This window comes from Puntigrus tetrazona, chromosome 13 (assembly GCF_018831695.1).
Source record: "Puntigrus tetrazona isolate hp1 chromosome 13, ASM1883169v1, whole genome shotgun sequence".
NCBI lineage: Eukaryota > Metazoa > Chordata > Actinopteri > Cypriniformes > Cyprinidae > Puntigrus > Puntigrus tetrazona.
Window position 1 is genome coordinate 13,797,276 of NC_056711.1, and position 24,622 is coordinate 13,821,897.

Genomic DNA, 24,622 nt, shown 5'->3' on the forward strand with positions numbered 1-24,622 from the left:
CATCTTGTATTCCAGTCCTGTTTATCTAACTTCAGCGTCAGCATCTTCCATCCATCTCCATCTTGTTTGTCCTCTTCGAAATTGGGGCATGAGATCCAAAGAAGAATCAGTGACCATAGATAGTCCTTTTTTAAATAATAATAACGCTATAGCCGTTGTTTGGCGAACCAGTTTATGAAACATGGCTATTTGCTATTTTCCCCAAAATATTTTTTTTTTCCAACATGGTTTTTTTTTTGTTCAAACGGTTTGGTATCTACATTGTTAGATTACAAACCAGTCGCTACCTAGGTAACCATAACAATAGCATGCTGCTCGTGCTCTTTGCATTGCGGTACATCGCTAAAATACCGTCATTGTGACTTGTATTTAAACATTTTATCTGAAGTAACCTACCTTTCCCATGGGGTTTTAGAGGTCTGTCGCTGAATAAATTAACTGGGATCACCCTGGTACACATACAGTTACTACTCCAAAAACGTTATTGTTGCTACCAAAATGAATTCAAACTGTGTTCTTCAGGATGCCATTTTATTCAGGCATTTTTCTAACTGGACCAGACAGGAGTGTTAGTTATATGAAAATAACTATGTATATTTTGTTTGAAACTAGGTCTCCCAGCGAGTTCCCGGATGTCTCACTGCAATTTCAAACCCACACTGAAAAACAAAGAATCATTAAAAGCAACATTTATAGCCTGTATGGAAAATTAACCACGACAGTCCCTATCGTAGGCTAAATCTCCCAAGTTCATCAAGTTTTGTTGTCCTTCGAAAAGCACCACATTCTCACTGGCTACAAGTTTTTCAATGAACACAACTAATAGGCCAATACAGCATTTTCTTTCTCGGGAAAACAAATCCATTCCGCGACGACGATGCGATGAAAAAAAAAAAAAAAAAAGAAAAGATAAACCAACTTCACGAGTTCCTGTGCACTCTCAAAATCCCACGCAAAAAAAAATAAAAAAATAAAAAATATAATTCCCCCGGAAACGAGCCTCTCGTGAATTATAATTCCGTTGGCTTCCGCTAAAATCTTCCAGGCGGTCGCAGAAAAAGACACCGCGTCGTTAGTTCCAGTCCGAGGGACATTCCTCTGCCTTGATTTTCCCATAAAAAAGAGTTTCTATGTTATCCGGGGGAAGGGGGGTGAGATGGTGAGAGACGCAGCTCGAGACGTCCATACGTGCCTTATCTTAGTGGCAGTGACGTGATATTGCAGCTCCAGTCCTGAGGCTCGGCGAGAAAGCGCTTTCCATCTCACTCCACAGCGAGTCAGCAGCATCCTCCATCCGTCAGGGATTGCGCTCTACCTGCTACCCGACCTGGGCATCTCTTGAGGGACGGGCAGACAACGACTAATGATCGGTCGAGATTCACAACATTTTCAGCCCTCGTTCTAGTGTCTGTTCACTTCTGTTGCGCTCTCATCACTTGGTTGGTTGCGTTGAGGTGGGAAGAGAGAGAGAAAAAAAAAAAAAAAAGGAGCGAGATGATGATCCAGCCTGGAGTCTAATGCTTTTTTGCTCATTGACCATCTTGTTGCTCTAGACTTCTATCATCGGCAATGGGAGATATCGATTCGCAGGGGAGCGACACGTTTCATTTCTAAAGGATGTTTCAAGTATGTGGGAAAATAGCCATAGCTTTCAGAGTGCAAGGTAAGACCTATTTATGATTATTATTATTAATAATAATTATTATTATCGTCGTTCCAGATAAGTAGACGGATATGTTTAAACGATAATGAGATGGCCCTCGCCCAAGTTTACCCGTCTTCAATGCATAAACGAGTTAAAAGATCTGACTTCCATAGTTCATTCTGATTAATGCAATACAAACTACGTCAATATTTCAGGGACTCGAACGTTACCGGGCCAGCTTGAAGTTAAACGACGATCGACGAGTTTCGCAGGAAAATGACACAGAATCGAGTTTGGCGCCGACTATATATCGTTAAATCCGTTTCGGCGAGCACATTCGTTCCAAAAAACTGATGACTGACAATCACGCTAGACTTCTCGGGGCTTGCGAAAGAGTATGGACGCGAAAAGACGTCGCTGCAGTTCTTATTTATTTATTTCTGTCGCTACGGCTTTTTCTAATCCGTCCGTATTACTGACCGTGACGCGACGCGACAAACCGGAACGCTCCCGTAATAATCAACGAAAAGTGCAAGCGCGCGACGCGACGTCGGACGCGAAGGAAAAGTAGCGCGCGATGCTTGCAATGTGCGCCAATGCCGTCTCGTCCTATATAGTCGCGTGTAACCTCTCTGTGCATCGCATCGCACGCGTTTTTGCGATGTCGTACAAGTGGTGCCGCATTTAAGGTGATTAAAGAATGAAAATAAAGGCTCGGTTTGGGGATGCTGTGACACTGCACACAGCTGCAATGCCTGCAGGATTCATGCAAACAGGACATCGAATTGCTTTTCTCTCCTGCTGGATCTCCCTCTCTCTTTTCTCTTCCTCTCCGCCGTCTTTCTTTCCGACTCCTAGAATATTTGGGAATTCAACCCATTACGACGAAACGCAGATCGTCGCGGAGACTAATGCGTTACGTTGAAATCAAAGTTTTTGCCTCGTGAAAATCATAGATTGCGTTTAGTAAGGGAATTACATGATGAAAGTAACGCTGCTTTAATCCCTACATGGATCACGACATTATAGTCCACCCAGTCAATCGGATATGATCTCTCTGCGTTATATAAAAGACGATATTTAATAAATCTATGTTGTTGTTGTTGTTGTTGTTGTTTAATTGAATAAAATCCCAACAGTGTCTGAGCAGACGGATATGTTGATGATTATTATGCGGTCAGACATGTAGATCACTGCAGAATTGCGACACATTACCCTCGAGTGAATGTAAAACCAAACGTTTTATTGTGCCAACATGTCTTTTTGTCGTTGACATGTAATGCCAGCCTTTTTGTATTCTTCCCAACGAACGAGTCGCTACTTAATATAACAATAAAGCTACCGAATGTCAATAATCGTCGTGACCGACACTGTCAGTCATCCAGACGCTGTAAAGATCATTCATTGTGTAATGATCATATCAAAAGATCATTTGATCGCTAAATATCATGCAGTTTTTATCCTGCCACGGCAGATGCCCAAAGTTATTACCCCCAATTTATTAAACACCACAAGGTGGCAATGTTTATCCGAAATGTGTTACATTCCCATGGAAAGGATCATTTGAATCTCCATAAAATCGAGATGGTGGTTTATGATTGAAAATAGGCGGTTCAAACGAACAATATAGTAAATGTGTGTGTTTAACGCGAAGCTGAATCGGATAGTTAGGGATGTTAGGCTGAAACTGGTTTGACAAAGCGTTGCTTCACGCCACACAGGCTGACAATAAAACGTAGTGCATCTCTGTTTCTCTTGCAGGCCAAATGACATAGGATGAAGGCTGTTCGTAATCTGTTGATTTATATATTTTCCACCTATCTCCTGGTTATGTTTGGATATACTGGTGCCCAAGATTTCTGGTGTTCCACGCTGGTAAAAGGAGTTATCTATGGATCTTACTCGATAAATGAAATGTTTCCCAAGAACTTCACAAACTGCACTTGGACGTTGGAGAACCCAGATCCTACCAAATACAGCATCTACCTAAAACTTTACAAACGAGAAATTAGCTGTTCCGAATTCTCTCTGCTGGCTTACCAGTTCGACCACTTCTCTCACGAGAAGATCAACGAGCTGTTGAGGATCAACGAGTCCATCGTGCACCTGTGTGACGACGCCAAGAATATTTATGTGTTTTTGCATTACGACAAAAATTTCGTGCAGCTCCGGCGAGTGTTTCCCTACGACTACAACGGATTGACGACCAAGAAGACGGAGGAGGAGGAGAGGTCTGTGGTGGAGTTTGTGGTTTTAAACAAGGCGAGCCCGAGTCAGTTTGGATGTCAGGTGTTGTGCACGTGGTTGAAAACTGCTTGAAAGGAGAGAAAGCTGAATCGTGTGGAATAGTCTACGCTAAATGCACCTGCCCTCAACATTTAGGCGATGGGGAATCTGAAAGCGTGCTCATGCTCAGTAACGTGGTGTTGCCTTTAAATCCCCAAACCGAAGGATGCCTGACTCCTCAGGTGCGCTCGGCGCAGGTGTGCAATCTGAGCGCGCGGTCGCGCCATCATCCAAGGAGGGTGAGTATGAACCAGACAGCTGCAGGCCTTTAACGCTGGAGATCATTCCACAGCTTAATTATACTGTGTCTTTATGATGCCCCTTTGTATTCCTCCACCCTTCTTTATAAAAGAACACCAAAACAGCTCACTGTGCTCTGCTACTGATGTCTATGACGTTTTTTTGTTTGTTTGTTTAGTTTTTACAACTATTTCCCGTTGTACCGGGCAACAGGAACGTCCTCTCTTGATGTGTTTTATGTTTTTTATGTTATGTCAAAAGTGTAACAACCTGGATGGCGATTAATTAATGAACTAATTCATGTTTTTTTGGAACAGGGGCACTAAGTCTAATGTATTTTTGTACATCACGTCATCTCTTTTATCTCTTTAACATAGTAAACCGTTGACATGCGACTTCAGAGTTCAAATCAAAACAAGGATTGTTGAGAATGAGCAGGGTCAAAGCACCTGACACCACACTTAGCCTTTTTGCCTAAACATAATCGTTATGCTGCTGTCAGCCTCCATCAATGACGAGCGATCAGTCGTCCCTCTGTGGTCCAGCCTTGTCTCTTGCCACAGACGCTGGAAACAACAGACTGCCGCAAATGCCTTCGAAGGAATTCGCTAGCAATAAACATTTCTGGTGGGGAGGATGATGCATAATGGACTTATATCGGGGTCGCCGATATTACAGCTAATTAGCATCTGTAACATTTCACAACTGGCACAAGATAGAGATCAACTGGAGGCAGGGATGACCCGGCATACTGCGAAAGGACAACAGCTTACAGAGATTGGCCGAGAATGGATGCTGACAGTCTCACTTCAATCCCAGCACACAGCGATTCAAAAAATAATGAATAATGAGGTGACGAGAGAGAGAGAGAGAGAGAGAGAGAGAGAGAGGGGGGAGTAACCGTCCTATGGCATTCAGGTTTCGCTAGCTGAAAATAATAACCCCCTAGGGAGAAGGTGGCAGCTTTCCCGATCAAGCGGAACACGGTGCTTTGGAATTATCAAGGTTCAGTTGAGTTAAGTAGGCCCCCAATTTCGCTTTTCATCCCCCTTTTTAAATTAGCTTTATATTCCATTCCAAACTGTGTCATATTCCATTTACGATCTAAGTAACTGAGAGAGATTTTCATTTGGTAATGTTTTAAATATGAATCAAGCTCAGAAATGAAGATTAAGCCATTGATTATTTTGTTCCCAAGTTATTGTGTGAGCGTTTTATTATGTCACAGACTCTATAATTAATATCAATCCTTCTGTATCTATGAATTCTTAAACAGAAGTCTCATCTCAAAGCATTTTCAGTCATCATTATAGGCACTGGAAATATAGCTTTACCATTAAAAAGTAATGTTTCAGTAACTTCCAGCTATCTGCATGTTAAGAGAAGCTTAAATGCGCCAGCTTATTTTTTCTTCTTTTTTTTCCCAAAGATTACACTGAAAGCTTCTATTTATAGAGCGGAGGCTTTAGTGGATTGCTATCACAGGTTTAAAAGAGCACACAGCCCCGCTGTAGTGTCAGAATGAAGCTTCTGCCCTCCCGGATGAGCGTTCAGCAGCGCACACCTTCAAACAGCCACCACAAAAAAAAAAAAAAGATCTGTACCAAGCAGGTCCAAAATAAATGGTTGTCTTTGATATCCCTCTTGCCTGGTTGTGTGCATGGTAACAAAGTGTGGCCTTTGAATGGGGCGGTGAGAGGATCACTAAAACTGGTTTTCTGGTTCATTGCACTCTACAGGATATCCAGCAAGCCAGCAAAACATGAGCTTGATTATACTTTATGATAACATCAGTGTTTGAAATGCTGCCTCACCAAGGATGAAAGTAAAGTGTTTTGAAATGTAAAAACATATTAGACTTGCATAATGGATAATTATGATGCTGGTGCACATTAAATGCACTTGAGCAGGCATTAGCTGATTGCAGGAATATTGCAGTGACGGATTTATGGTTTTGTTGGTTTATTAACACGCTTGGTTTGTTGAACATGGCTTTAAACAGGTCGTCGTGTTTGAGCGTTACTAGCGAATTTCATTAAACAGATATTAACGGATATGAAAACAGCCGAATAGCCGTTTGTTTGAGGGCACATCTTTGATCAGGGCTAAGGTAACCAGAAAAGGCTTTTACACCCTTTAGAATGTTTGAATCTTAACATTTGGCGTTGGAAGCCATTTTCAACGTGGCACTTTTTGACAAAAGTTGACAAGAACGTCACCCACACATAAACAGCAGTGAAATCCATCTCATCAGCCTTCAAACATTCAAACTAGTGATTTCTGTAGAAATGTCAGCCTTGGCCTTGAAACCAGCGGTTGGGAAAATGGGATGCCAAGGCTAGTTTTGCACTGCAAGGTAGTCTATAAAGCAGGCTGCCACAGATTTATTCACAGCTCCAGCATTCAACTTGATATGACATGGTTGTCTGATGTGACATAAAGGACTTGGGGTGGAAAAAATAACAGATTAAATGGCTTTGAATGAAGTCATTCTCAAATGTTGACCATTTGCGGTGAAGCTTTCAAGCATTATTTTTCATTTTTTACCACACCCAAGTGCTTTATTTTAGTTGATGCAACAATATAACTCATTTCACGTGGCATGGAGATATTTTCGTACCACAGTCTTGTTATGGATGATCTTTTTAAGCAATAGTCCCCATAGGGCTCCATGCTTTAGTGTGGTGGCCATATATATAGACACTGCGAGCAATCCCACATTCTTATTATCAGCAAGTGGCATTTCTTCTCTTTATTTCCGTATCATCTCCTCTCCAGGCTCAGTGACACTTGATGTGATGGCTCAAAGTCAAACGCTCCGAATTGTGTCTCCTAAATTAGTCACAAATGAAGCCCTGCTGGAGAAGATGAGCAACGTCTCGAGGCTGTTTCTCATTACTCTCTGTCTCTCTCTCGCTTCACCACTGGTCTGCCCTCAGACAGCAGTGGCCGTTTGCTCTTTGCCTGACCATTTCTGGAGAAGAAACTTGCCTGACTGCACTGCAGGGTCCGGGCCCTTGCACTCCGATCTGTGGGGAACTGAACTGTCACTTTGTGCAAACGACCCTTGTCAGGCCCAGGGCTCCAGAGCGTGTTGCGGAGCAAGAAAGGGAATTTGGCTGATGCTAATGAAGTGCACGTCCACAGTGTGTCAGTTTGTGCTGAGTCATGCACATGTGATAATATACTCCCACTGGAATTTAAAATGTCAGATTTCAGAGAAACGTGAACGGTTACAAATAAGAATGAAAAGCGAGATGATTTATTTAGTTTTGTCTGACCTCTGTGTGCTGGGTGAATTGCATCATTGCGCCGATGAATTATTTGTAGACTTTTTTTATTGTTGCATTTGCAGAGAAATCTCTCTTAAACCCTTTGGGTTGATTGTAACAACCCCAAAAAGATATTGAAGACAACACCGCTTGTTTATTGGTAGTTTAGAAGAGCGAGGCCCCTTTTATGGATGCCAGGGGCCATGAGAACGCTCTGCATCTCCACTGCATAGTGCAGCCTTTTATTCACTTTGGATCAGTAGTCACAGCGCATCATGTTCATCACCATTGTTCCCTGAACTTGGAAGCCATCTTGAATTCTAGTCACTTCTTGCAGAGAGAATGCATGCATCCATTTATTTCTAGTCTTTTTTTCTTTCTTTTTTTTTAAAATGCCAAATGTTATGCTCTTGCTTGGGGTGTATTGTTTCTTAAAAAAAATGTTTTAAAGTCAGTGTAAAATTTAGTTCACCAACACACTTTACATTTGCAATAAGTTTTTTGAATGGTTTATATATATATATATATATATATATATATATATAAATATATATATATATATTATATATATATATATACACACACATGTATATATATTACCTTTATACAGTAAAATAGGAAAAAGTAGGATGAAAAGTAAAAGGGATTAGTGATATCAGCTGAAAAGAAATGTTGTTTCAGAGGCAGAGTGAGTTATTGCATTTTGATACAAGATTACTGAAGGCACCAGAATTGTGCATTTATGTAGTAAATAGGATCCATTTGATTTATTTACTGACTTCAAGATTCAGACTGTGATATAGGTGGGGAAGTGTTTAGCATACATCCATGAAAATTGCATTTACCAATAGGATGCAAAACCTCTGTGGTACACGGATTATTTGTAAGCCCCCATATCAATCAAATTCATATAAGTAAAAATTTCTTCTAAAGCTTTTTATAATGATGCCAGTGTTAGGTTTTGCAAAGCCAGCAGGAATAAAAGTAATAGGCGCTGCTAACTCTCTAGTGTGTTCAACCTTTAAATGTGATGTATTTGTGCAATTTCTGGATATCACAGGTACGTGGCATCAGACAATGGCAACAACAAAAACAAATTAAACTGCTTTATTATAGGAGTTACACTTTTTTGTGCTTCAGGGGCAAGTGGAGGAATACCATATAATATATCACAAAATGGTCTGTTTTTTTTGCACAGATGCAGCATGAGTGGACCAACATAGAATCATTTTATTTATATGTATTTGTAAAGATATAATAAACATCTTAATGTAAAATGTTTAAATTTTAGCATTTTGGTTGAAGTAACAACTTAATTCCATGTAATTCCATATAGTTTTGTGATTATAAATAGATGGGCCTTGTGCAATGTATCTCATTTATTTATTTATTTAATGGAAAGGGGAGACAAATGAAAATGTGCTTTACTCGCTCTTAATCCAGAATACTCCTAAACCGTTTCATACATCTTGAAATATCAACTGCACATTTGACTTAGTTTTAGAATAGTGACTTTAGCACCCAAAGTCCATAAACGATTCCAGGTACGCAGCGGCCATCTCTCTTTCAAACAAAGAAACGCTCAATATATTGTCAGATTGTCTTATGTTAGCAAAAAAAAATTCTCGCCTGAATATTTTCCTGTTTTACGGAGGAGCCATAAATGAGTGCATATTGAATTCAGTTTTACCAATTGGGCTCCTCTGTGTCACTTTGGAAAGCATGAAGGGAAAGGTAGCCCTGAGCAAAACTGTTTTGTAATTGTTCGGTCCGCTGTGTTTACGGAGTCAAATCAGGTAGATAGCTGTAATTGATCACGTGGACAAACAAGAAATCCCAAGGCTCCACTTGTGATCTCAAATGTTTTGTGTATTTAAATAAGTGAGCACAGAAATTCACATTTGCATATTCAGAACGCTGGGAGGCCGGTTTGTCCTGTATAACACGGTTCAGATTAATTATGTGATTTGAGAATATTGAAAAATTTTCAGAATAGCTACAGACAAACCAAATGGGTCTCGTTCTAAATGCATCTTCTCTTTCATCACCATTTTTAATTAATATTGATTGGCGTGAAGTAATATTTATGCAAATAACCTGATTTGCATTTCCCAAATCATTTCTTTCTCATTTATACCATCTTCTTTGGTAGGCTCCAATCTTTTCTCTGCCAGTTAGTTACATCCCACAAATGTTTGGCAAGTGCATAGTTGCTTAGATTTCCTGGGAGGTCCCTGACTGCTGAATGACCATATGGTCCTGTTACTAGCATCATCATCAAAATTATGCTCTCATGCTGCATAGGAAAATTGATTTGGCTTCTGATTGGAGGATTACACTTTTAAAGGGTCCTCCAATCGGCGTTCCAGCACGGTGACTATAGGGCATCAAAAATGCTGAGAACTGCAAGTGAAAATCACACTTGGGCTGTTCGTGATCATTTCTTAAGAGTAAGCAAAATTTTTATTGTCGTCATATTCGCCATGTTTACATGCGTCACAGTTTTACTGTTTTCAGACATAACTTTCCAAGAGCTTTTGCAGTCTTATCAAGGCCTCCAAAATATTTGGGCTTTCCTGATTATTCGAAAGTAGTTCACATCAAAACGATATCAGATTTTCTCTAGTTTTAGGAAGATTATGTTGGTTGTCAAAACGTTGATATAAGATTATTGTTAGCCTGTGATTATGCAGTGACTTTTATCTCTCAGGATTATTTTACTCTGAATTGACTGTCTAGTGAAAATTACTACGCATACGGCCTCAAAACGTCTGACACATCATTGAAAATATCATTTATAAACTGAATTGCTAGGTTTTGAGTTTTTTGAATGACTCTCTCTCTCTTTCTCTCTCTCACAACACCAACACGAATTTAATTAAAAAAAAATATATATACAATTTAACTGAACTTTTCATTTCTTACCGACTTGATCATTTCTTATTACAAAGACGCAGTGAATTAAAAAAAAAAGCAAAATAGAAGCCCACTGTATATGCGATAACTGTAAAGTGAGTGAAATTGCCATTAACTGCCAATTTTCACATCAATAGCCATCCAGAATGGCTCTCGGAAGTATTTGTGAAGAGTCTTCCTCCTGTGACACATTAGGCTGAAATGTTTTAAAACACTCATTGATTCATTATGCTTTGGGCTGACCCTGTTCAGCGGCCATGCTGACCTACCGTTTGTCACTGTCTGATTAGAAGGGATTGCAGATAACAACAAGCCCTGAACCTGCAGAAATAAACATTGCATAAATGCGCTTAATTAAAGTATTCCCTCTTTGGAACCTGTGAGGTCACATCCTTTGTCACCTGCTGAAACAATTACAGCTCCGTATTTAATGCTGTGTGCAATTTCTGCGTTGCTAGTGGCGCAAGATGGAACTGCAGTGGCTGTTTTTAAATTAGTTTGTCCAGACCGGTCCTTTCTGTCTGCTATTGATCAGACAAATGTTCCCATCGAAACTCAGGCTATTGGTGGAGACAGTGTTGCTGTGTGTCGGTTAAGTTTTGGGAATTCAGCAGTAGAGATACCGTATGTTTGTGCAGTTGAAAAAAAAAAAAGCATTTAAAATGGAAGGCAGGTGTGAAATTACTCATTTGTCACAAATTACTATTTAGTCACAGAAATTATGATCATGCCCCTGCTGAGATTTATAAACACAATGGCCAATGATATTTCGGGTCTTCCTGGTGTGATAAAAAATTATTGGCTCTGCGTGAAAAACTGCATTGGCAGTTAATTTATTGACATATGATTTTAGCTAGAAAGAAGGTGCAGCAAAACTGCAGACAATAATTTCAAATTTCAATTATTTAGACTTTTTGGGGCTTCTCAGCATGAGTGAAATTAAGCTCATATTATTAAAAACTGACGATAAATCCTCCATTAATATTCATTTACCTCTGTTTATCTGAAACGGAAATAATGAGCACATCCTCCATTTCACATTACTGGGGATTTTTGTTCTTTGGCATCTCTTGGGAGGCCGCTCTGCATCTATTTGGCACAGATATACGGCAAGTAACTCTCGCGGAGGAGCTCGAATGTGTCTTTGTGGCTAACAATGGAGCGCTCAAGGCGTTGATTCTGTTCATGCACTTTTAAAGTGTGATACAGTGCAAGGTTATTTAGCTGATCAAAAAAAAATATTTGGTCGCTCGAGCCAGTCCAACATGCGTTTGATTCAGATTTTATGTGAATAGCTTACAATAAGTCGTTCCAAGTGTGAAATGAGCTGAACTGATTTGTACGGACAGTGGATGGGTTTGAGCCTTTAGCTGGATAATTCATGCGCCTCAGACACTTTGTAATGATAATAGTGACATCCGCCGGGTGCTGATATCATTCTGAAGGAAAGTTTTTGTCATGCACCAAGAAAATAACTCGAACAAGAGGATTTATGGAATGCAGCTACGCTTCCTGTTTAAAGTTTAAGACGTTTTCTCTGTAGAAATATGATTACTAAACTAGCATTGTCTTTCTCCCTTCAAAGCAAAAAATTATCTTGTGTGTTTTTCTTTGTGGATATATTTAGTGGTTGATTAGTGTGGGTGAAAGTGCCTGTGTGTGTACAATTATATCTAAAATATATAGGGTTGATTTTGAGAATATTGTGTTCCTAATAGTAACATTCATGGTGTGAGATTTGATGTCTTTTGTAGTGTTATTACATCACATATAAATCACATTGATATTTGCAATACTATGTGTAGTTTTGCATCTGGTTAATGCATCTGGTCCTTCGTACTTCAAACACAGTGTCATGTGAATATTTGCAGCCAGTAATGTGTCTTTTAAGATTTTTTTTGAATGCATTGCTTGCATTGAACACAATTGACATGCACTTTCATTCAACACCTGTTCCATTTTGAAGAGAAATTTAAAAAACTACTCACAGAATGGCATGAAAATCCACGTTTTATGCCTTGTTTTAAAGTAGCCTATTTCGCACAGTTGTTTTCTTTAGCCTCACCCATATAATGTTGTCACTCATCCAACAGAACTATGCATATTCAAGGCTTTTAACTTTTCTCTGTGGAATAATGCTACAGCATATATTATACTTTCAGATCATCTAGTATTCCACTGTCACAATTGCACATCATGGCACGGCAATTACAGCGAGCTGAAAAGAATATTTTTCATTAACACCTAAGCTGTATTTGAACCAAATGAGACTGTCAGTCACAAAACTGTTGTACTATCTGTAATATCCCAAAAGAGCAGAAGGAAGCGTCCATTGAGAAATAATTTAGCATTGGCGAAAGAAGTCAGTGTCAGTGAGCAACTTCTTTTGAGAAGTACATTGTGCTACTTTGGACAGATATTCATTTGAGATCAAGCATAAGGGTTCTAAAATATACATTTTTATAGATAAGCCAGGTCATATCGATCATTTTATGCCCACTAGACCAAAAGGAAGATCTCATGGAGCTATGTTTGTTTCGCTGTACCACATGCTCGAATAGTTTACACAAAAATGAAAATTCTGTCATCATTTACTCGCCCTCAAGTAGTTCCAAAACAGTATGAATTTTGAAAAAAGTTAGTAACCAGGCTGTTTTGGGTCACCTTAGGCTTCCATTGTATTTGTTCTCCTACTGTAGAAGTCACTGGTGACCAAAACAGCCCGGTTGCAAACTTTTTTCAAAATATCCTCCTTTGTTTTTGGCAGAACAAAGAAATCCGTACAGTTTTGGAACAACTTGGGAGTGAGTAAATGATGACAGAATTTTTATTTTTGTGTGAACTATTCCTTCAAATACTGGCCTCTGAGAGTAAATTGATAAAATAAAGCACTCCAACTAAAAACATCAAAAAAACTTATTTTGCTTGTCTAAAAGTGCAATACTTTAGATACAACAAGGACATGAATAATTAACTTTTGAAATTCCACAGTATACAACTTGCACGCTGTTATGAAAGACCGAAAAATAAACAAGTTAAAAAGATTTCATTAGGCTAATAAAGCATTAGAATGGAAACAGGCTTATTTTCTCCCTCATTATAATGTAGGATGCATGCACAAATAAAATTCATTCACCAAGAGAGAACTTTCAGAAATGGGCAATGAGATTAACTGGCCTATTATTAATGTTACAGCCATAAAACAGTGATGTGATAGGACGAATCTCAGAGATGAGAGTGCTTCTCAAGGACGACTCGATGGAGGGTTGGGCGTCCGGGGAGAGCTGACGAACACGCAGACTGACACAACCTTAGTCGAGCAAGGCTGCACTTTAAAGTCACCCTGGGCCGCCACGTGGAAGCCTCCGAATAGTCGACGGGGTCAAGACGCGTGTTTCAAAGTGATTATTTTCCGTGACACTCTCTGCTGGGTCATTTGAGGGCAGGGTTTGTTTAGCAGCTGGGTAATGTAACGAGAACAGAGATAATGTGCATTCCCTTTCATGCTATGCCGTATTGAAACTGTAAAAAAGCGATTGTGCTTCACTTGAAATTCGAATTGAAATTGTCGCATCTGTCATATGCTGATAGCGCAATTGAAAAGCAATTATAGGTTAGCGACAGTCGCTGCAAGTGTGGTACAACTCTCTGCGAGTTAGAATAAAAGTACTTAGCAATTAAATTGCCACTTTTAAATGTACGTGTCACACAAGCTGTTATCAAACCATATATTTTTGTAATAGGGTGTTGCACAGTAAGAAACCAGTTAGGGTCCTATTATGGAGGTTTGTAAATTATATCTGTAGTTATGTAAAACATGCTTAGCCCTGCATTTTGACAAGTTTGCAAATGCAGTAGCCCATCAAAATGTCAGAAAAAGCTTTTCAGGACACTTTCATTTATAGAAGTTTTGCGAATTTCTTTTAAGGTCAGTGCTCGCTGCGGTTTCAGACATGTTTTGCCCTGAATGCATTTTAATTACTTCATTTTAATTGACTTCCTAGACAGTCTGTCTCATTTTGCTCTATCCGTTAAAACATGACGTTCGGAGCTCAGTAAGATGTTTCGACTTGGCCGTAAAAATTTGGAAGCCTGATCACTTTGTATGAGTTTCAGATGCGGAGAGGGTAGTTCACTGATAGCACCGTTTTTCATGCGCTCTGTGTGTGTTGTTTTCTGGTTGGCTAAATGAGTTATGCAAATCAGGTAATGGCGCAAACGTTCCCTCAAAATCTAAAGGCAATTTGCACGCTACAATTCCTGGTCCTGAGTGCTACGTTGTGGAAGGATGCAGCAGACTTCTGCGGTCTGACTCCATAAATATAAAGGCTTATATAATGAGCTTAATTTGCATAGAAACAAGGTGTGTTTGTGCTGCAAAAATGCAGATGACAGTTTAAATAAAGTGCAACGTAACGTGTTAATGCACTTAACTCTTTGTTAAACTGGATTGCAGTTGGTTAAGATGCAAAAGTGGCACAACTTTCAACCAGAGTTTTTCTCACTTGGGAGATAAATAAGAGATAAAAACAATTAGAGCGGAGATGATTTTACCTCCAAAAATGAGTACAAACACTGACCTTGCTCTGAGTTATTTTTGAGATCGTTTCTCAAGGCGTTATTCTCTGACGCATCATCCTTAAAGGAAATGATGATTTCTCTTTGTTCCCACGTGATTATGCTAACGAATGCTAATTTCATTTCCACCCGATGCATAAGCAGTCTCTGCTCGCTTTTACAATTACTATTCCTTTGATTACTATCACAAGTAACCTTGGCATTATCTATTAGAATCATCTTTGATGAAATGGAAACTGGAACATGAAAGAAATGTCATCAATGTTTATGAAAAGTATCCTCATTTGGTGGTGTTCTCGTGTGAAATGCAAATGTTGTAATGACACCCTTGCAGGAAGTTGTCGACTTTGTTTAATCCATTTATTTTTCCAAACGCCTTGGATAAATGTTCAACTGTGGATTTTTCAAGGCTGATCACATTCAATTACAGGAGATCACCTGCGGTCTGTGTTACATGTGCATTGTGGTGTAAGCGAGCAGGTTGAGATATCTCAGCAAAAGTCTGCCTAATTTGATTTGCCTGTTGGGCTCACTAAGCAGATTGAATTAAATGTGTCAAATGTTTCTTACATAGCAGAAAATGTGTCATGTGTCTTTTAAGGGAGATAGATTTTTGTTAAGAAAGACGCTTTTAATCCTTTTAATCCAGGATTTCTATTTTATTTTATTTTTAAAAGGGTCTTAAAGGTCTTCCAGAACTACTCAATCTTAATTTTAGTGTACATTGTATTTGGTTTTTCTTTTTTCTTACTCAACAAAGTCTCATATCTTGAAATCTGGTAACGGTCTCAAGAGCCAAAATCCATAATTACTTACTTTTGTTTTTGTTTGCTTTGATTTGTTTTTTTTTACTCACCAAAGTCTCATATCTTAAGATCTGCTAAAAAACAAAGATACATCAGTTTTTATTTTATGTTATATTTTATTAATGGCATTTATTATTATTGTTACCTATGCACAATCTGCATCTCAAAAATGTGTGGGCAGCAAAATATGTTTGACAGAAATCCATGTGCACATCTGAATATTTGAGGTTTACTGTAGCGTTATAATAGATAACCACCTTGGCATGATCACTGTTTCTATCCAAAGACATTGGGTAGCATAGTCCTAATTTATGCAAAGAAAGTCATTTGATCCTTTTACCTCCATAGTAATGAGGCTTATTGGATTTACACATGCATTGAAGCCTTTAAAGGCGGCGATAAGAGAATTTCTATTGGCTAGATACAGTATTTCATACATGACAATTTTCCCTTATCATGACTGCCAGAACTTCCAGACCAAAGCGCAGCAAGGCGTCTAAAAGCCAGACGTGCCCCCTCCCACCTTCCCCACACATTGACTGAAACACTTTTACAATGGGTAACTTGATTACAGCATTTCAGTATTGCTTTCTGAAATTCGCCCAGATGGGTAAATCAAGTTCACAGGCAATAATAACCAAACTGCAGAGAATTCAATACATTCCCTCAATACCGGTGGCACATAAAAAGCTGCGACACCTCATGCGGTATCACAGAGGAAAGTGGAACTCAAAGCACACAAGTCATAATGGGATGTGACAGACAAATCAGAGGCACTCAGGAAATTGTCCCCACATAAGGAATCAATAGCAACACCCCACCTGAGCAGCCCTTCTCCTCCCCTGCCCTCTATCTCGCTACCTCATTCTTTTAGACGACAGGAAGCTGGAGACAATTTCCCAAATATCATTTTTTTGAACAAAAATCAGGATCGGGGCAAACAGGTGACGCACACCTCCAAGGATACGTTAAGTAAAAAAAAAAACTAAATACACCTAGGAATTGATATAGAAAAAAAAAACACATTTTCCATTAGAAATGGTCATTTTGCGGCGTTATTAATTGGCAATTGAGCATGTGTCTTTGTGTATTTCATGCCGAGCGGTTTTTGTAGTATAGGATTTGCTGTTGGTTTTGGACCACAGCCTGAGCTCATTTTCTTGGAGGTGGTTGAGAAAATGGGTTTTGCTCCTTATAGCGGTTGCATGCGAGATCAAAAGAGTCTTTAATTGGTATCGTGTTCTTTGTGATGTGATGAGTGAAACGTAATTTCTCTTTTCATGCATATCTAAGGGTAAAACACAGTTTAGGTCGAGGTTTTTCTTGTAAGACTTTTGTAGTCTGGAATTCATTTAGTTTGTTGTCTTGGATATGTAAATATTTAATGTAAGAAGCTGTGTTCTGTGCATCGAGTGATGGTTTGTGTTCATCTCATGGGCGAGAGTGTCACTGGATCCTCAGTTACATGTCTTTTATAAAGTTTTATGTATATTAGATGTCTTTAGCCTTTAATGTTCATCAAGGCTGCACTTGAATATAATAAATAACTTTTCTGTTTTTAGTATATATATATATATATATATATATATATATATATATATATATATATATATATATATATATATATATATATATATATAAAAAAAAAAAAAATATATATATATATATATATATATATATATATATATATATATATATATATATATATATATATTAAAATCCATATATTAAATGCATTGTCATATGAAGTAAAAACATATATGGAATAATTTAATATATATTAACATATATAAAAATCATCATATAGAAAGAAAATGTACAAATGTGATTCTTTGGCTACATAGGTAACGTTTTACATTAACACTCTATTCATCAGAAATAGCCATATTTGTTATAGATGGGAGCCCTAATGCGAGCCAGCTAGGTTTTGGAACGTAGCTGAATTTGTGTCGTCCAGGGCCATCGACAGCTGGGCATGGCCATAAACATTGTCCCAGGCCGTGTGTAAAGTGTCCGCTAAGGTCCTCTGTGGTATGGTGCTCTCATTGGGTGCAGGGGGAGGGGTTGCTCATGCTCTGTGAATTTAAGCGACAGCACTGATATGTAGTTTAGTGATTTTCTCAAGGGGGCGAGTGTGTGAGAGCAAGACTGTGATCTTAGTAATCAGCACATTTAGTTGTGATTGAATCTGCCTGTTACCCCATCAGCTGGTCTCTAGCAAACATCGCTCTGTCACACACACACAGACACTGCGTTCTGTTAGTCTGGTTAAATATCGGTATGCACTGGATAAACCTGCTCCCCATCACCACTGGGCCATAGAGACAATTTAATGTGTAGCAGGTACATGTCATGCCTCATTCAGACCCTAATTTGTATTTTATTCTGAGTTGTCCAGTATGTCTTTTTGTGTACAAATGAACAGTCCTGCATTTTTTTTATCCACTGGCACAATGTAAAAAAAAATGAAAAAGTAAACACCCAATTATATCTCACAACTGCAAATTCATTTTGACTTAGATTTTGTGACTTCAGTCTCACAATTGTGATTTTTATATCTCTTATTTACAACTTTATTTCTCACAGCTGTGACTTTTTTCTCTTCTTAAGGTGTCTGTACACAGCCGGGTTCATTGTGTTCTGTGCCAGATTGAATTATGGCAGCAGTATGTCTCCTTTTGAGCAGCATTAACAGTTTGTGTAAAGACATATAAATAGCACATCAAAAGTGCTTCTGTGCCACATTTGCTGTGACTCATTATTGTGACTTTATATTTCTATTCTTATCTTATTTAGTTTTCATACATTTTTATTTCAGTTTTAGTTTTAGCTACACACACACACACACACACACACACACACACACACACACACACACACACACATATATATGTATATATTATTTATAGTCAAAATTTGGTTAAAATAATGTGTTCTTTGTCATTCAGTGTAACACAATATTTGTGTAAAAATTTAAACAACATGCTCATTCTGACGTGTACATATCTATGTATAAAAGAATTAGGAAGCGTATTCAAATTTATTGTGTTTTAATTGAGCGAAACATCATACTGACAAATGGCAAACACATAGGATAGTGTCAAATTTAAAAATGTAAAATTGTTACACTGAATATTTATTTTTGGCTCAGAAAAAAAAAAAACTAAATGGCAATTAATTAAACTGGAAAACTTTTAAATTTTTGTGTAGAAAACAACAACAACTTAAAGCCTTTTTGTTTGTGAGAAATATATATAATGTATATATAGCTAACTTTAATAATCCTGGTCACGATATATGTAGCTATCTCTATCTGATCCTTTCTCTTACTTGTTGTGTATCTTACTTGTATTTCTTTATTTTGGCAGCATTAACAGTCAGACATAACAGAAAGTTGGAAAGTCATTCATTTTAAATGTACTTCAAATAAAAGATGTCAGCCAGGAGCAAATAAATGCCGTGAAATGTAGCAGTTTTCATTATTGCATTTGAGCTTCGGAATGTTCAATAACAGGAGAGAGCGCACAATCTTACGCTGTTCCTATACATCTCTGATCGGTACAAACATGTTTCCAGGGAGGCATAGTGATTGTTTTCATCCTGATTATTAAAGTGGTCTGTTTCTCGCTTTTACCATACCCTCACAGCCATTTCATTTCTTTCAACCTTGAACCACACGGTACAGTACTTGTGCTGTCTACACTTTTGTTTTGGTAGACGCGGTAGAGTATGTTTCCTCTATACGCAGAATTGGATGGCAGGTTATTGATGGGTATTTTTGATGAACGCTTTGTACCTCTACATGTCAGATTACTTGTTAGTTCTGTTAGCTCATCAGTGGCACTTATTTATTCTCTTAAGGATCTCTATCGCCATGGCAACCGTTCTGAACCTGAACGGAACTGGGTTGGAAAAAAAGACTTGAATTGTAGAATCTGCATTTTAATTTTAACATTTATCTTATTATGGTGAAAGGGCAGTTTGATAATTAAGGTGTTTAATTGCATGGCTACAGCTCTCTGTGGCTGCACTGGGGACGGTAAGGAAATCCATAGAGTGTACGGGCATATGGTGCTTCATAATTTAAATGGTTATTTTTGTCTGTGGTTGTCGGGTTGCTGGAGAAAATATGCAGAGATGTTGAAAACAGCCATGATGCATAAATTCAACTGATTAGATAGTTAGTATGGCGCTGCTCTCCGTTTTTGGGGAGTGATGCACTGCATTAAATGTTTACATGATGCAAATAACCTCTATTACTATAGCCATGTTCACATGAGGTTGTTCGAGCATGGGATTTTGCATTAAGGCTGTTATGCTAATGAAAGGAAGAAAACCATTGATTAAAGCTATACACCGTTTCATATGTGGGTCATCCCGTAGGTTAACTATTAATACAAATGAATTATTAAATGATTAATATACATTTTTAACTGAATAAAGTAATATTAAATAGCAATTTAAGCAATATTCAGAATGTGTATATATATATTGTATATATATTAGTTGTTCATTTAAACTGCCATTCAAAAAATGGCAATCTTGTTAAATTGGTAAGAAATGCATGCTTTCTTGCGTCCTTAGTATCAGTTTAGCATTTAGTAACAAAAGTCAGTACCTTGATGACATCATCTTCCAGGAAGTGACATCATTTTAGTGGGACAACAGCAACAGTGATATCAGTGAGTTTTTATGGTTTGATGAAAATAATGTATGTTTTAGCATAAATAGTTGGTTTCTAAATTTGACACATTCTGGTAAAATTGCCAATTCAGGTGTAATGCATATATATATATATATATATATATATATATATATATATATATATATATATATATATATATATATATATATATATATATATATATATATATATATATATATATATATATATATATATATATATGGATACTTTTATTTATTTTCTTGCTGATGTATTTATTTTTGAGCTTGATGTAAGAGTCTTCATATGTAAAATACTATATAAACATAGGAAGTTATAACGCATCAATCAATTATACAGATCTAACTGAAGCGAGTTTTCTGTATTATGCTTTTGCATGTATTGATGCGAGATGGCAGCTCTCAAGGCGAACAGATGCTTGTCCCAATCTGGGAATACAAGTCCTCAAGTCCACGAGTGTACTTCACTGCGTCTCTCATGCTCATCAGCTCAGTGAAGAAGACCTTGGCTGTCATCAGCATGTTGCTTCAACACTGAGGTGCAATGATTGCAGCTTTCTTCTCTGATTAGCGGTGACAAATTAGAGAAACAAAACAGAGGGTGAGAGGGTCTGTGTTTTTTGTGTGTGTGAGAGAATATCTCATCAGTTGGCCAAATGATGGAACATGAGAACACTGAACATGATAAGACACTGATCTGAACGATGTACATTTACCGATAAATGATATGAATAATAATGGAGTGGGATTCGAAAGTATTAGACCGTAAGGATTTCATACAACATAAATATTTGCATAATAGCATCTTTTTTTGTGACTGAAGGCCAGCATCACTCTGATGTCTCTGGAATATTTTTTCTCCTACTAGCTATTTAATCATTGATTAGCCATTCAACATTAAAAAGCAATCAATTTTAACATTTTAAAATAACTAGTTTAAGTGAATCTTCACATAAAACCATTAGCCTATAATACCAATAACGATTTCTCTATAAAATTGCCTCCCCCCATTCATTGGCTATAGCATATTCAACATTATTGTATAATTGAGAGCTATATTCAGAGCTATCAATTTTAACATTTAGACATTAAAACAATCCTCACATAAACCCCTTATAACAAATATCATATGTACTTGTGCCCTTCGGCAGAAATATACAGAAATGTAAATTAAAGGTATTTAAATTAAATATAGATGAATCCTTAAAGCTAAAAAAAGCTTTCTTTGTCCTTTGATTAATGGACATCCCAGCAGCTGTTATTTCTTTAAGAGCTGCTGCTGCTGAATGTGACGCCGTTCTGACACGAATCTTATTTACTCTCAACACTGACCATCTTCTGGTCTTAAAGTCTTTATTAATGAGCTGACGAGTTAAATCGAGCGTGCTAGATGAATGAGACAGCGCTGGGCTGCTCCGGGACAGTTTTGAAAACCATTTCTGAGAGATGTTCTTAAATGTGACTCATATAAATATATTACGTGCTTGCACAGCTCTAAGGCAGCTTTAATCGTCTTTCTGGTAGCTTCATGACTTAACTGACCACAACATTGCATGCGCATAGTTTATTTCGCTCTTTAAAATGAAAGGATACAGGCTGCAGCGAGCACGGTACGGTTTGTGCATTTCCTTTGACTCGCACATGGTCCTGAAATGAAGTGATTTCCTGTTTGATGTGGTCGTAAAGACGTTATGCGACTGAATAAATGCACTTCTCGTGAAGAGAAAAAAGTGGCAAGCAGTTGTGAGTGGGGTGGCCATCCCTAGCTCGCCCCTGCGTTAAATATATTTAATGCGTTAATCTTAAAAAAATGATTGCATGCTTTAACGCACTAATTTTGACAGCACTAATATCAATATAATTATTAATATTAAATATACATTTACTGCACGTTGTTATTCTTCTACTAATTTACCTATTGTATAAAATCTTCCATAATTTAAGAAAATAATTGAAAAGTACATTTTTACAGCTTGTTTTTTATTTGTTTTATGGAGTGCTTGGTTAATGATGTTAATATGAGATTAATAGTTATAATTCTTCTCACAGACTTATAGAATTGATCCAAGATTACGGTTCAGACGGCGAAACTATAGAAATTTAGCGAAAGTTATGATGTAACAAAGCCTTGTTTAATGAAGTCACGCGACTTTGGCAGTTTGATACGTGGTTTGCAACACTGGTTCGAAGCAAATGATTCTCAAGGCTTTACAAAGCTGTTTTTTTTAAAGCACCCCTCACCAGTTTGTTTCATTAGCATCGAAAAAGCTCTATTAAACCCTGCGCGCGTGATTGCGTTGTTGCGGTTGTTGTCAGTGTGGTCAAGTGCAACGGCTAATCAGTGCTGTTTTCAGTCCGGTGGAGTGTTGTTCACAGCTGTTCCTGAATCAGCCCCCTACGGGTGCGTATGGATCACACCTTTGACCCCCACTGAAAAATTCCCAAGCGCAGGAGCCCCACCAGCTGAGAGCTATTTTGTTCATGATCAGATAGCTGCTGCAGTCTCTAACCCAGAGGTCAGGGCTGCGGGTGGGTGCTGGCGTGGGCTAAATCACCGATTTAATCAGTGATTGCTCACTCTCCTGTCCGGGCTTATCACAGCAGGGCATGCGAGAGGGCTGCACGCTCACACAGACCTTTTATCCAGAGTGGCAATATATGTGGGATCTCTGTTGCATCCTTGAGGTGAATTTCACCCTCCATTTCCCATCCACGCTGCGGACCCCTCCAGTGCATCTTTCACCTTCCATCATTTGCATTGCTTATGGATGCTGGACGGAATGAGCCTTTGTTTGAGCTGGATTGGTCCTGACATATGTTGCTGGCACAGCAGTAAAGTGTTAGAGATAGAGGTTAATGAATTACAGCTTATTGGCGCATTTATCCCAGACTACAGCGGGGTGCTGGAGGACCCACACGGAGAGGGTTGCATAGACACAGAATCGATAGTTTTTAACAAACGCTTTGCTTTTGAGTTATACTGTCATACCTGGTTTGTTTTATAAATGGCTTGAGGCCCATTATTTCCAACTACAGGAATGAGAGCGCTGAACAGCATAACCAGCAAACAACAGCTAGGGGTTTGCTGTGATCCCGCCACTTGTTTAATGGTGGTGCGTGTCTGTTGTAAAAGAAAAAAAAAATCTAAATACCAGTTTTACTTACTGTAATAAGCAAAGACAAAAATATGTATTGTGTTTATTATGAAATGCCGTTCAAAAATTTGGAAAGTGTCTTGTTCTCACCGATGCTGCATTTTTTTGATTAAAAAATACAGTAATATTGTAACATTTTCCAATTTATAATGACTTTTTCTTTAATATATTTTAAAATGTTATTTATTCATGTAATGGCAAAACTGAATTTTCAGCATCATTCCTATTCAGTGTGACCCAAATCCGACCTCTCTCTCTCTCTGTGTATTAAATACAAGCTCACTTTTCTTGTCTTGAAATGTTAAATATTATATATATGCACACACACACACACACACGTATATATATATATATATATATATATATATATATATATATATATATATATATATATATATATATATATATATAATATAAGAATAACATAACTACAGTTTTGGAATGCACAACAAATTATTTATCTGTTTTTGCAAATAAACTCTTCATATAGGGTATATAAACACACTCATACGTTTAAATATATAAGTTGCATTCATAATCATCCATGGCCTCATTTATAAAATGTTGCGCAGAAACCAGCCTGAATATGACCTTACAATCAATTTTTGAGATATGCATAGATAAAATGCATAGAATGAACATGCAAACAGAAGTCTTACGTGCGCCTCTCTTTCGGATGTGAAATCGCAAGTAATCTCGGATTTGTGTGCAAATGAATGGTTTCATCTTTCTGGCTTGTAAACAACTCCTAATTGATGTCATTAACATAAAAAAACCACCAGTCATCATAATTTAGAACAGCAAGCTGCAATAACAACTTACATTTTCAAAAACTTGCAATAAAAAGTGCGTATGTCTGACCCTGATGTGACGCTAAGCACTTTTCCACGTCAAAGACTATTTTAATAAAAATGAGCACCGCCGTGGATTTAAGCGTGCGCACACTCTAAGATCAAATCTGTGCATATGCCCCTGATGTACAATGTTCACGAAGCTTGAATGAGGCTCTCAAACAGTCATTATTTTTACAGTTCTGCTTAA

The 24,622-nt window shown here is 37.9% G+C and overlaps 1 protein-coding gene across 1 annotated transcript; it reads left to right on the top strand.

Annotated features, from left to right (window-relative positions):
- The first annotated feature begins 1,635 nt into the window (after positions 1-1,635).
- LOC122356827 (adhesion G protein-coupled receptor B3-like) lies at positions 1,636-3,964 on the top strand. The gene is made up of 2 exons (XM_043255899.1): positions 1,636-1,663; positions 3,407-3,964. Exon 2 carries the CDS (start codon positions 3,422-3,424, stop codon positions 3,962-3,964), a length of 543 nt encoding a protein of 180 aa, XP_043111834.1. The 5' UTR covers positions 1,636-1,663; positions 3,407-3,421.
- The last annotated feature ends 20,658 nt before the right edge of the window (positions 3,965-24,622 follow it).